At 37.8% G+C, this 11563-nt stretch overlaps 1 protein-coding gene across 5 annotated transcripts; it reads right to left on the minus strand.

Moving 5' to 3' along the window:
• Positions 1 to 600: 600 nt before the first annotated feature.
• LOC113818556 (histone-binding protein N1/N2-like) lies at positions 601 to 10840 on the minus strand. 5 transcript variants are annotated; one of them, XM_070126468.1, is made up of 14 exons: positions 10616 to 10840; positions 8698 to 8788; positions 8406 to 8541; positions 8262 to 8318; positions 7561 to 8136; positions 7233 to 7364; positions 5996 to 6083; positions 5777 to 5906; positions 5478 to 5679; positions 5220 to 5362; positions 4295 to 4312; positions 2839 to 2982; positions 1005 to 1139; positions 601 to 847 (listed from the first exon to the last, which is right to left on the minus strand). In XM_070126468.1, exons 1-14 carry the CDS (start codon positions 10684 to 10686, stop codon positions 740 to 742), a joined length of 2031 nt encoding a protein of 676 aa, XP_069982569.1. In that variant the 5' UTR covers positions 10687 to 10840; the 3' UTR covers positions 601 to 739. The 5 variants fall into 5 exon arrangements, with proteins under 5 accessions (XP_069982569.1, XP_069982568.1, XP_069982572.1 ...); XM_070126467.1 differs by having other exon boundaries at positions 1005 to 1142; XM_070126471.1 differs by lacking the exon at positions 7561 to 8136 and having other exon boundaries at positions 1005 to 1142.
• Between the last annotated feature and the right edge of the window lie 723 nt (positions 10841 to 11563).

Genomic DNA, 11563 nt, shown 5'->3' on the forward strand with positions numbered 1-11563 from the left:
GGATGGTAGAAGGGGGTGGAGAAGGGACGGAATCCAGAAAGCAGCAGGGGGAAAAGCCTGTGCAAAATTAGGAGTCGAGGGCTAAGGCCCAAGTTAGGGGAGATCCACAGCATTGGTCACAGTCCGTCTCCTAAGCCTCCCATAGACAGCAGTGCGCTAGGAATGGGGGGGGGGGGGGGGAGAGAGAGAGAGAGAGAGAGAGAGAGAGAGAGAGAGAGAGAGAGAGAGAGAGAGAGAGAGAGAGACACAGAGAGAGAGAGACGCCCCCCCCCAAAAAAAAAAAATCCATGGGTCTGGTGTGATGGGTCTAGGTCAAGGAATGGCCAAGTGCCATACAGTACAGCTGACCTTGTTTAACCATTATTTAACAATTCATTCACCTCAACTTTTAACGACTTGTAAGGTATCCAATCAATATTTTGCCCACAATTATAACCATTTTTGCAATTTACTGAAGACATTCATTCTTAAATTTGCTAAACTGAGCCTAGCCTTTGATATACTAGGTGACATACACAAGCACCCAGCAGTCCCAAAGGCACAACTTCACATCTAGTGTTTGGACGTTTTGTTTTTTGATGGGTTAAAAAACGGGAAAAATTGTACATTTCATTTTTAATAAATTATTTTTTAAATCTTAAAACACAGTTCACTGGTAATAAAATGGCTTCCATTACAATAAAATACAAAAGTTCTTAGTCCAATAACTGGCAGTGTTTTAAAGGCATTATACAGGCATCTAGGATGCCGCCTCAGTTTTCCCAGTGATCAAATCTGTTGTTTTCTTCATCTCTTCAGCTGCTTTCTCCTTTAATTCTTCAGTGCTTGCCCCATTTGAAGGGGTATCCTGGGGAAGATTGCATACAACTTAAAATGAAGCATTTCACTACACAAATCCAAAACATCCTTTAGCTACATAGTTCCAAGTCTATTAAAATTTCTACTTGCTAGATTACAGGTTTCTTTCATATAAACCTCAACTCCATTTCCTTAACTCAAATCACCTTTTCCTCCGTTTCCATGGTTTCAGTGTGCCCATTGGTGCCATTTGTAGTTCCATTAGCAGTTCCATGTGCTTCCCCATTCTCACCTTTTGCCTTTTTTACCTCTTCTCCCTCAACCTCATCCTCTGGTTTCCTCTGCTTAAAGACAAAAAAGTGCACTTAGGGTTTTGAAGTCTTGAACTTTATGCAAATTCATGTACATAGTCCTGCAAGCCACGGGAATAACCATTTGGCTATATACAAGCTTTAAGCCAACAATCAATTTAATTTAATCTTTCAAATCTTCAACCAATTATGATTCAGGTTTATAATCAACTAAATTTGGAAAAAAAAAAAAAAATTATGTAGTCAACCAACCATTTCCAAGCTAGGACTGCTACAAATATTGTTAGAAAGGCATGCAAAATATTTACAAGCAATGATACTTTCTGAAATAGTTAATGCTACCAAACTGACGGTATCCCAGATTTTCCAACTGTTTCTGGGTATGTGCGACTTGTCTGAATATTGCAAGGCATTCCATCCCTTAGAACAAAAATCGTGAATCATAAATTCAAAATTAGTAGATTGATAACTGAAAATACTAACCCTTACATAATGAAAGAGGGATGTAAAATGACAAATGGCCACTAAAAACCCTGCAATGACAAATGGCCACTAAAAACCCTGCAATGACAAATGGCCACTAAAAACCCTGCAATGACAAATGGCCACTAAAAACCCTGCAATGACAAATGGCCACTAAAAACCCTGCAATGACAAATGGCCACTAAAAACCCTGCAATGACAAATGGCCACTAAAAACCCTGCAATGACAAATGGCCACTAAAAACCCTGCAATGACAAATGGCCACTAAAAACCCTGCAATGACAAATGGCCACTAAAAACCCTGCAATGACAAATGGCCACTAAAAACCCTGCAATGACAAATGGCCACTAAAAACCCTGCAATGACAAATGGCCACTAAAAACCCTGCAATGACAAATGGCCACTAAAAACCCTGCAATGACAAATGGCCACTAAAAACCCTGCAATGACAAATGGCCACTAAAAACCCTGCAATGACAAATGGCCACTAAAAACCCTGCAATGACAAATGGCCACTAAAAACCCTGCAATGACAAATGGCCACTAAAAACCCTGCAATGACAAATGGCCACTAAAAACCCTGCAATGACAAATGGCCACTAAAAACCCTGCAATGACAAATGGCCACTAAAAACCCTGCAATGACAAATGGCCACTAAAAACCCTGCAATGACAAATGGCCACTAAAAACCCTGCAATGACAAATGGCCACTAAAAACCCTGCAATGACAAATGGCCACTAAAAACCCTGCAATGACAAATGGCCACTAAAAACCCTGCAATGACAAATGGCCACTAAAAACCCTGCAATGACAAATGGCCACTAAAAACCCTGCAATGACAAATGGCCACTAAAAACCCTGCAATGACAAATGGCCACTAAAAACCCTGCAATGACAAATGGCCACTAAAAACCCTGCAATGACAAATGGCCACTAAAAACCCTGCAATGACAAATGGCCACTAAAAACCCTGCAATGACAAATGGCCACTAAAAACCCTGCAATGACAAATGGCCACTAAAAACCCTGCAATGACAAATGGCCACTAAAAACCCTGCAATGACAAATGGCCACTAAAAACCCTGCAATGACAAATGGCCACTAAAAACCCTGCAATGACAAATGGCCACTAAAAACCCTGCAATGACAAATGGCCACTAAAAACCTGCAATGACTACATGGAGAGTATTACAAAAGTTAGTCAAAGGTAACCTTCATGCATCACTTCAAATTCTTACATACCTTCTTTCTTACAAGATGAGTTATGTTGGAAGCCTTAATTTCTGTGGGGACTACAGATGTAGAACTTGAAGGTGCATCAAATCCAGTTTGTGATGAAGAACCAGCCTTGGAAGTGCCACCAATTGCATTTGCCATGAATGCTTCCTGGAAATATAGGAATTCTCATATCATTGAGACCATAATCAATACCATATCATTGAGACCATAATCAATACCAAGTTTCAATATACACAATTTAAAATGGTTTCTTACTGAATAACTGACTTGTTCAAGATAAGTTCTGTAAACCAAGTTTTGAAAGAACCTTAATGTGGGTAGAGGTGCAATGTCAGAGTGGAGAAGGAATACAAGATAAGTAGGGAGGATTATTTTGGTAATTAAAAAGCAGTTAAACAGAAATGTGTGAGGAAGAGGGGAATAGTGGTAATGTGTAAAACACCAACAAACGATACCTTAAACATTTATTCACTGCTCAAAATTAGTTATAAAAAAATCCAATAAACTGCTAGGATAGAACTTCATTCCCTCCAAATGTCCCAAAAGGCTGTTTATCTCCAACTTATTACCTTGTTTCAAAGTTACCATTAACTGCCCTCTTGACCCCACTTGTCCATAGTCTGCCAATATCAGTTTGAAGTAGGTAATGCTGGTGGTGTAGCCACCACCTATCCCTAACCTATGCATAATTTTTAGGTAGTAAAAATGTAAAAAACAATTGCCCTTGTTTCATGAAAGGGAAGGAATATAGCAAAAGGAAGTTACTGCAGGTTTTACAAGTGTTTTCCCTTTGGGAACGTGCAGAACAGCACATCATGGGGCCAGGGGGGGGGGGGGGGTTCCATCTTCAAAAACCTAGAAGTAATACGAAATGTATATTTATGCAGAGTGCGTTATATTTTCCCACTTCCTATTGTTTAAATTTAGCCTTTAAAAACACTTCATTGTAATTCTGTCTATCAATCCATGGCAAAAAATATGCAACTAGACATTAAATATTCATGCATCAGCAATTCCTTTATTACATTGCAAGCATGACAAAAATCTTTCAAGCTCATCTTTAAGGCAGAGTTACTGTTAAATTGTTAGTGCTGAAAGGCGTTTAACCATTAACTCAAAAGCACAAGTCAATTTTAAATGTGCCTGCCATTACGCTGGAAATATAATAAAAATTATCTGTAAAATTAGGCCATTTGGAGCATCTAACTTAAAGTACAATATAGCCTTTTTTTTTTTTTTTTTACAACAGAAAAGTGGTCAAATTAAATTCAAGGCTTTAATTGCTTTAACTGGGAGAGCACACTTTACAGTCAGAAACCCTAGTTACCATTTTACTAGCTCGGCAAGCTGAAATATGGGTGGGAGGGGGGGAATTACAAGGTTCCACAAGCCAATGCCCATTCACATTCTATGTGCACCAGTAATAAGCCACAAGCAGCAAGCACCATCAAGTACTTACCACAGGATCAAGAGGCAGCTAGAAAATAAAGAGGTTACAATGATGCCTCTATGAAAATGGACCAGTATTTATGAATTGGCAATTCAATCATCTATATATATATATATCACTTATGCTTTGTCTGATCAAATGTAGAACAACCTACCAGCAATTCACTTGAAACTTCATCTTAACCCATATGATTTGGATAACATCACAAAAAATTTGTTTCAAGGGGCAGATGTGAACATATGGTCATGGGAAAATCTGGCCATGGACATTTAGACTGAAGGCTAAGGTGACAGACTCCCCAGGAGTGCACACAATGTTCTTTAATGTAAAGACCCTTCCTAATTGCAACATTTAAATCCCTCCACCCCTAATTTATTGATGGCAATTGTGCAAATGTCCATGAGCCATAACGGAGAGCAAAAGCTCCAGGGAGGGTGCTATTTCCATGCTAACGATCCAATTTCTGCCAGCTGTAAACAATACAAGTTGTATTTTAAAAATTATGACAGTTTTACACACAGCACCAAGTTACTACCATGATAATCCGTCTTGTCAAGGAAAACACCACCATTTGGATAAAGTAAATCAAACGCCAAATAACAGAATTACACAAGATCTAATAACGCTAATTCAGAAAAATTGTACTGCAAAGGGGAGGCATGGAGTCTTAATCTCTTAATCACAGCATACAAAGTTAAATTGGCACCCAGCATACAGGTCACCTTTCCACTCACTTCAGCCTAATGCCCATTTTTTGGCCACATCATGGCAGTTAAGCATCTGGATCCAATGTGTAAAGTAAAGAACATCCAATTTCCTTTTGAAAGTAGGATAACTAGGAATCATTTATAATCTTGAATATTGGAACTTAAAAGCAATCATTCCATTGAAAATTATTGCTGCATTACCGAAGACTATCACAAGGAAAACCCACCTTTGCTGCTTTCTGGAGTCTATCCTTACTGTCTTTCTTCATTTCCTCCATATCTGTAACCTTTTCCTTCATCTCTGGTAACAATTTGTTCAATTCTTCAATCTCGCCTTCCTCAGTGTAGAATGGATCAGGTCTCTCTGCAGCTAAAATTTGAGAAATGTTTAGATTTCCAGTATATATCTCAAAATGCTAATCATTCAAATCACTTGCATACCAGAATTGATAAAATATCTAATGTACTATATTATCTCAAGTTACCATCTTTCTTTCTTTGCTCTTCTGTCCATTCTTTCTTTTCCTTTATCCGTTTTTCAAGGTTAGCAATTCTCATTTCAATAACCTTCATTGCTGCTGTAAAGCTTTCAATTGCTTTGTCAAAGTCATCCGAGAAGGAGTGTGCTACACCAAGCTGGTAATGGGTTTCTGCCAAACACCTGTTGTCTTCCTCAAGAATCTTCTCCTGCAAGTTTAGAAAAGTAGCTAGCAAAACTTGTCCAAAGCAATCTATATTTATACCTTTATTTCATTGCTTAATGTAAAGTCTGCAAGCAACATACCTGTATTTGCAGACACTGTTTGAAATCCTCAATACCCTGTGAATAATTTTCGCTCTCCAAGCCTACTTCTCCAAGTTTCAGGTATACTTGGGCAACTTTCTTGGCCATCTCTGGATTGTCATCCTGTTGCCTAAAATGATAACATGTTACAAGATTACACAGACCAGAATAATAGTTATGAAAATTAAATGTTTGAACAACTAATTAACTTCCACTTACTTTTGGTAGATGACCTTTGCCAACTCCAACATCTCCCAAGAGAGCTGCAAGTTTGATACTTCTTCCTCATCCTCTTCAGTCTTTTCCCCTGCAATTTGATTTTTGTTTTTACTTTACACAAGTTTGTGCATAATACCTTTTCAAATAAACATTTATGAAATTTCATATCTTACAAAAATAGAGCACCAATTTACATTATGCATTCAGAGACAATAATTCATGACCATGATAACATCTGCATCAAGTTTAGGCTTCAGGGAGGCAGATCAATGAACTAGTGAGGAGATTACTACAGAATTAGGTTTTACCCAAGATAGGCTTAAGATTCGTATTGCTTATCACTGTTAGGCAAGAAGAAATTGAAGGCAATGACCCTTTCTCTGCAGACATGCTACTGTTCATACGCAGGACAGATAAAAGCCAACTAGGAAACAAGAGGCACAAATCCAACATCAATAAATTTCAAAAATTTCTTTCCTGCACATTTGCAGAATATTCCATATTTAGCAAATACTTAAATTTATACCTTGTTTACATTCACTTCCACTACCTACTCTAAGGGTATTTTCTAATTTTCTGGCCAATTTTGATGAAACTCACACCATTTTAGACACTAGCCTGATCCCTGTGTCTCAGATCCAGGAATTTCTTTTCCCCAACTCATTGTTTTGGACAGATTAATAAAAATTTTACACAAATCATGCATTGGGTAAAATTTTTTATTAATCTGTCCAAAACTATCTTTGCCAAATGATCTGCATCACCAAAATTTTAAGGAATACAAGTTAAGCTCTTAACCCCAATTTGTGGGGATTTAATTTTACAAAATATTTTGGTCATAGAAGATAGGGGAAATAAATACTCCCTATGAACAGCACATGATTATTAATTACTATGATTTTTTTTTTTTTTTATCTGGCATGTGTAAAAAAAAAAAAAAAAAAAAAAAATCTGTCATTTTAAAGCCTTCATGAAAGCTTATAAAATCTCATCTAATTATTAGATCACAACTGATTTTCTAAGGCAAGGTGAGAAATTAATTTTAGCCGACATAGAAAAGGGCTGCTAACACCTAAAAAATATTTGGGGGAATCGGATGTCCTAAACTCCTGGTATTTTTTCACCCATGCCAAAATGGTTAAATGCATTCCCAAGATGATCCCTTAAATGCATGGAAATATCCAGCTGGGCAGTTTTCCATAGAATACTTTATAGCCAACAATAAACCAATACTTACCTTCTTCTTGGCTGGCACCTTCCTCTTTTTCACCCTCATCTTGTGATTCTTCTTGAGATTCTTCTCCCTCTCCTTCACCTTCACCTTCAGCATCACCTTCCTCTTCCTCCTCTCCTTCTGTACTGCCTTCCTCTGCAAGGAAATTTTCCTGTTTAATACAAGAATCAGATTAAAGCATTCTTTCCACTCAAAATAGCAAAAGCAGCCAAATTCTGAAAGTAATTTAGCATCCAAACTGTAGAAGTACCTATACAGTCAACCATTCTATGACTACTGCTATCTACATATGATTCATTTCTTTCTACCCCACAATCCTACTATGTCTTACTCTTCTCAGCGCCATCAGTTTCCATTTCCTCTTCCTTTGCTTCAGATTCTACTTTCTCTTCAATTTTGGCATCTTCCTTTCCCTTTTCATCTTTAGTTTCTCCCGATACCTTTTGCTTCTCTCCCTCTCCCTTCTCAGTCGCTTTACCTTCTTCCTCATCAGCCTCGACCTTCTCCTCCATCACCACCTCCGATTCCTTTGCCTCATCTTTGGAACCATCTTTGGTATCCACTTCCTTTTTCTCAGGCTTGCTTTCCTCGTCTACATTCTCACTATCTACCGAGCTAGCCTCTACTTTGGAAGTGGCGGTGCCATCAGTGTCCGAGGTTTCTGGTTTACTCTTTTCCTCCCCATCTGACTTTACTTTTTCTTTCTTCTCCCCTCCATCTTCACCTTTGGAATCTGACACTCCAGCTGAATCTACATCCATTTTAGCCTCCTCAGCACCTGAAGACTCCACTGCCTTTGCATCTCCATTCTGCTTTGCTGATTTACTTTTTGACACATCCTCAAGATCTTTAAAATTCTCTTCCAGTGCTTTCCCAACCTGTTCTGTTACCTCGTTCTTCTCATCCTCTATGCAAAAGACAGCACAATTTACTCTGTTCTAGCAACATATATATATAAAAAAAAAATAATAATAAAAATAAAAATAAGCCAAAAAAATTCCACATATTCCAACCACAAACAAAATAATTTACCTGTCATTTTCTCAGGATTTTCTACCTGGGAATTGTCCATGTCTTCTCCATCAGGAACTGAAAATCAAAACCACCGACATATGTAGACTAAACCATACCTTGGTTTAAGTGCAGAGTTGAATAAGCAACTAAAACCCAACATACCTCCATCCAAAGCATTTCCTAAGACTCCATTCTCCATGCGTGCCATTTCAAGCAATGCTCGGCCATAGTAGAAATAAGCATCACCACACTCTGGAGCAGTTTCACCGTATTGCTCTGCTAGGAGTCTACATGCCTCCTGCAATTTTAGGCATACCTTGTCAAATTGTGGAATTTGCAGTAATCCAAATACTAGTCAAAACTTGACCACATTTTCTATAAGAGGTCATTTCATTTCAAAATTCAGTCTTCTAAAACATTGCATGGAGGTAAATAAAATGATCTGAGAACTCACCTGCAAAGAATTAACTGCAGAAGATATGTCACCAACAACTAAGTGTCTCTTGCCCTGAGCAAAGTGATTTAAAGCTTGAGTTGCTGTATCACTGAAATAATAAAATCTATTTAGGAATTTATACAAGCATACAATGCTTTTGGTTAATCATTTTTACCTGTAAATCAAAATGGAGGGATTTGACAACACTAACCATGTTAATGATTCTGGGTTATTCTTACTATACAGTGGCAAAGCTGATAAAATATTCTACTTCAGTAATGATTCCAGTTTAATATTTAGGCCTATCAAGAGCTCCAAGTGCCAAAAAGCAATTTAAAAAAATCTAAGCATCCAGCTGTTTTAAAGAATCTCAAGTTTTGACCTTTCCAGATATAAAAGGCATTTAGTTTATTATTTTATAGTGTGAATGCAGCTCTATCTTGCCATAGATACCAAGGTGAAGAGAATGTAAAAGCAATAGCATATCTACCTCACCTATTAGAGTGCCATATCTGAAAAGGGCCTATGGTTATCAAGTGTCAATGTACCTTGAGGTAGTTTCCTGGGAATGTTGGCAGGCAAAGACCCTATCAAACTTTTCCTCAGGCAGTGCCCAAAGGGCATGCCCAGTCACAGCAACTTAATATTGTTGAATAAATTGTGACTGGCAAGCACATCTGTACTGTAAAGAACTGCCATTTCCAAGCATTAAACTTTGGGTATCTACTCAGGATAAACTTTAAACTGAAAGTGTAGCATCCAAAAAAAAACAAGGTATACAGTCATGCCACTACATACCCCATGTTTACATTAATCCCTTAAGTTTTTTTTTTTCTACATCAACCATTGTCAGCAACAATACACCCTTCTTCATCCAGTTATATATAAAAGATGCAGTTGCTATGTTTAAATAAAATAAATTTAAAAGTATTTCTGGATGATGCATCACTCCCAGTAACAAACGATCCAAAATCAGGGTAACATGTTAACTCAAAGTTCTAAAGCTAACCTTCTCATACACCTATTTATTCACTATATGCGAAGGCAAGCCCCCCTCTACCCCACCCCTTTCATTAGCACTGTGCCAACTCCATTTTGGGGAATTTTGGTTACCGAGGGATGTACACATACGGAAAGAGGATATCACCCATCTTAAGGAGCATAAATAATCAACCACACAACCAGCTGCAGCGGTCTCATTAAAACATCCATTGCATATCACCGCTTAGAGACCAAGTTCACATTACCTTCCCAGCCAGATTTTAGGTTTGATTTCTAAATTGAATTGTCCTAATAAAGTAAAAAAGGTACAGGGGGCTTGCCCCCATTGTCTAGGGTATGAATAGAATGTAGGAAATTTCAGGTTTAAGTTTTTGTGTTTGTAAAAAATTGTCAAGTCTAGCTAGACCATATGGTTTATTAGCATTTTTCTAAAACCTAGCAGGCTACAGCAAGAAAAAGCAATAGCATGATATTTATCCTACACACGCAGATACCAACTCTTGAAGTACACGGAATTGCAAAATTAATTTCAGAAACTGATTATCATACAGGGTTATGAAAATTCCTACACATCTAAATGCATTACTAAAAAATATTAAACCTTGAACATGTTGACCCTAGAATGTACCAAAGACCGTTAGTGATTCAGTGTTTCCCAATCTTAAAATGTATAAAGTTCGATTTTGGCAAAAAATAAATACAAATCCGCTTCGATTACACAAAGCATTGTGGAATCGATGCAAAAGCCTCGAATTAGAAAACATAACTTGATCTCGAGGACACCGTTACCAACCTTCTCCACTGCAGCTTGCAACTACACTGCAGCGGAATTTCGAAAGTGCTACCAAAATAAGTTTCCATGAAGGATTAAAAAAAATAACCAAGATATTGCCGCCAAATACACAAAGGCATAAAACCACTACAGTAAACTCACATCTCTTTCTTAGACGGCGAGCTCTTAGGGCTGGCACTGGTCTCGGCAGCTTTTACCGGCGACTCGGACATCGTGGTCAACTGTTAGTAACGTTCGGAGGCAACAAACGAGGGTGACGGGGTTGCGCGTGTGGAGCGTACAAAGGCCGGAAAGGAGTGTGATCCCGCCGAGACACTGGACGCCATTGACGCTTCTTTCCCGCGCGATCCCCACCGCCCTCACTGTGACGTCATTGTGTCTACATCAATTTTTTGGTATTGGTTTTTGTCATATACATTATTGCTAGGGTTACACTTGGATTCAATGTATTTTATAGTTTATTTTTATTACTCTTTTGGCCTTACAGGGTTCACTTTGTTTATAAGAGATGATTATTGCGTGACATTCGGTCTTGACTATATTTGTGATTGGAAGTCTGTGGCAATCATTTTTTGTAACTTGTATTTATTCTAGATGCTACATTTTGTCTTTTCATATATTCCATAAATCAACAAATTCCATGATTTTCAAAGATAGAATACCAGGATTGATTCGTTATTTTCGACCGCCATCTGTGATTTGGCGAGGGATTTAAACCTGTGATGAATGGTCATTGTTGTTGGCAAAAAGTATAACGGTATCGAAAATCACTGTGAATTACATATATATCGATTATTTTGATATCTGGTATATAGTATCATCATAGTTTTAATATTTTTCGAGATTTTTAGTATACACTGAGTACTGCTGATAGCGTGAATGTAAGAAAAGGGTTGGTCAGTTCTTGAAATCCTTTTAACGTTTTCGCCAAATGACCACGTGCTTCCGTGTGTACATATGTGTATATGTACGTATATGCGTATATTCATGTGTACATATGTGCATAAGTGTATGTATACACATGTGCATGTGTACATATCTGCATATTAAACGTGTATTTGAAAATATATGTATATGCAATCGTAATTG

The sequence above is a fragment of the Penaeus vannamei genome, chromosome 10 (genome assembly GCF_042767895.1).
Source record: "Penaeus vannamei isolate JL-2024 chromosome 10, ASM4276789v1, whole genome shotgun sequence".
Taxonomy (NCBI): domain Eukaryota; kingdom Metazoa; phylum Arthropoda; class Malacostraca; order Decapoda; family Penaeidae; genus Penaeus; species Penaeus vannamei.

What these genes read in the sequence shown, in the direction of transcription:
- LOC113818556 (XM_070126467.1), bottom strand. Translation starts at nt 10,686, where the DNA reads ATGTCCGAGTCGCCGGTAAAAGCTGCCGAGACCAGTGCCAGCCCTAAG. An exon ending in AACTGATGGCGCTGAGAAGA is followed by an intron (nt 7,365 to 7,560) that starts GTAAGACATAGT and finishes ATTTCCTTGCAG; the next exon opens with AGGAAGGCAGTACAGAAGGA. An exon ending in GCAAAGGTCATCTACCAAAA is followed by an intron (nt 5,907 to 5,995) that starts GTAAGTGGAAGT and finishes TTATCATTTTAG; the next exon opens with GCAACAGGATGACAATCCAG.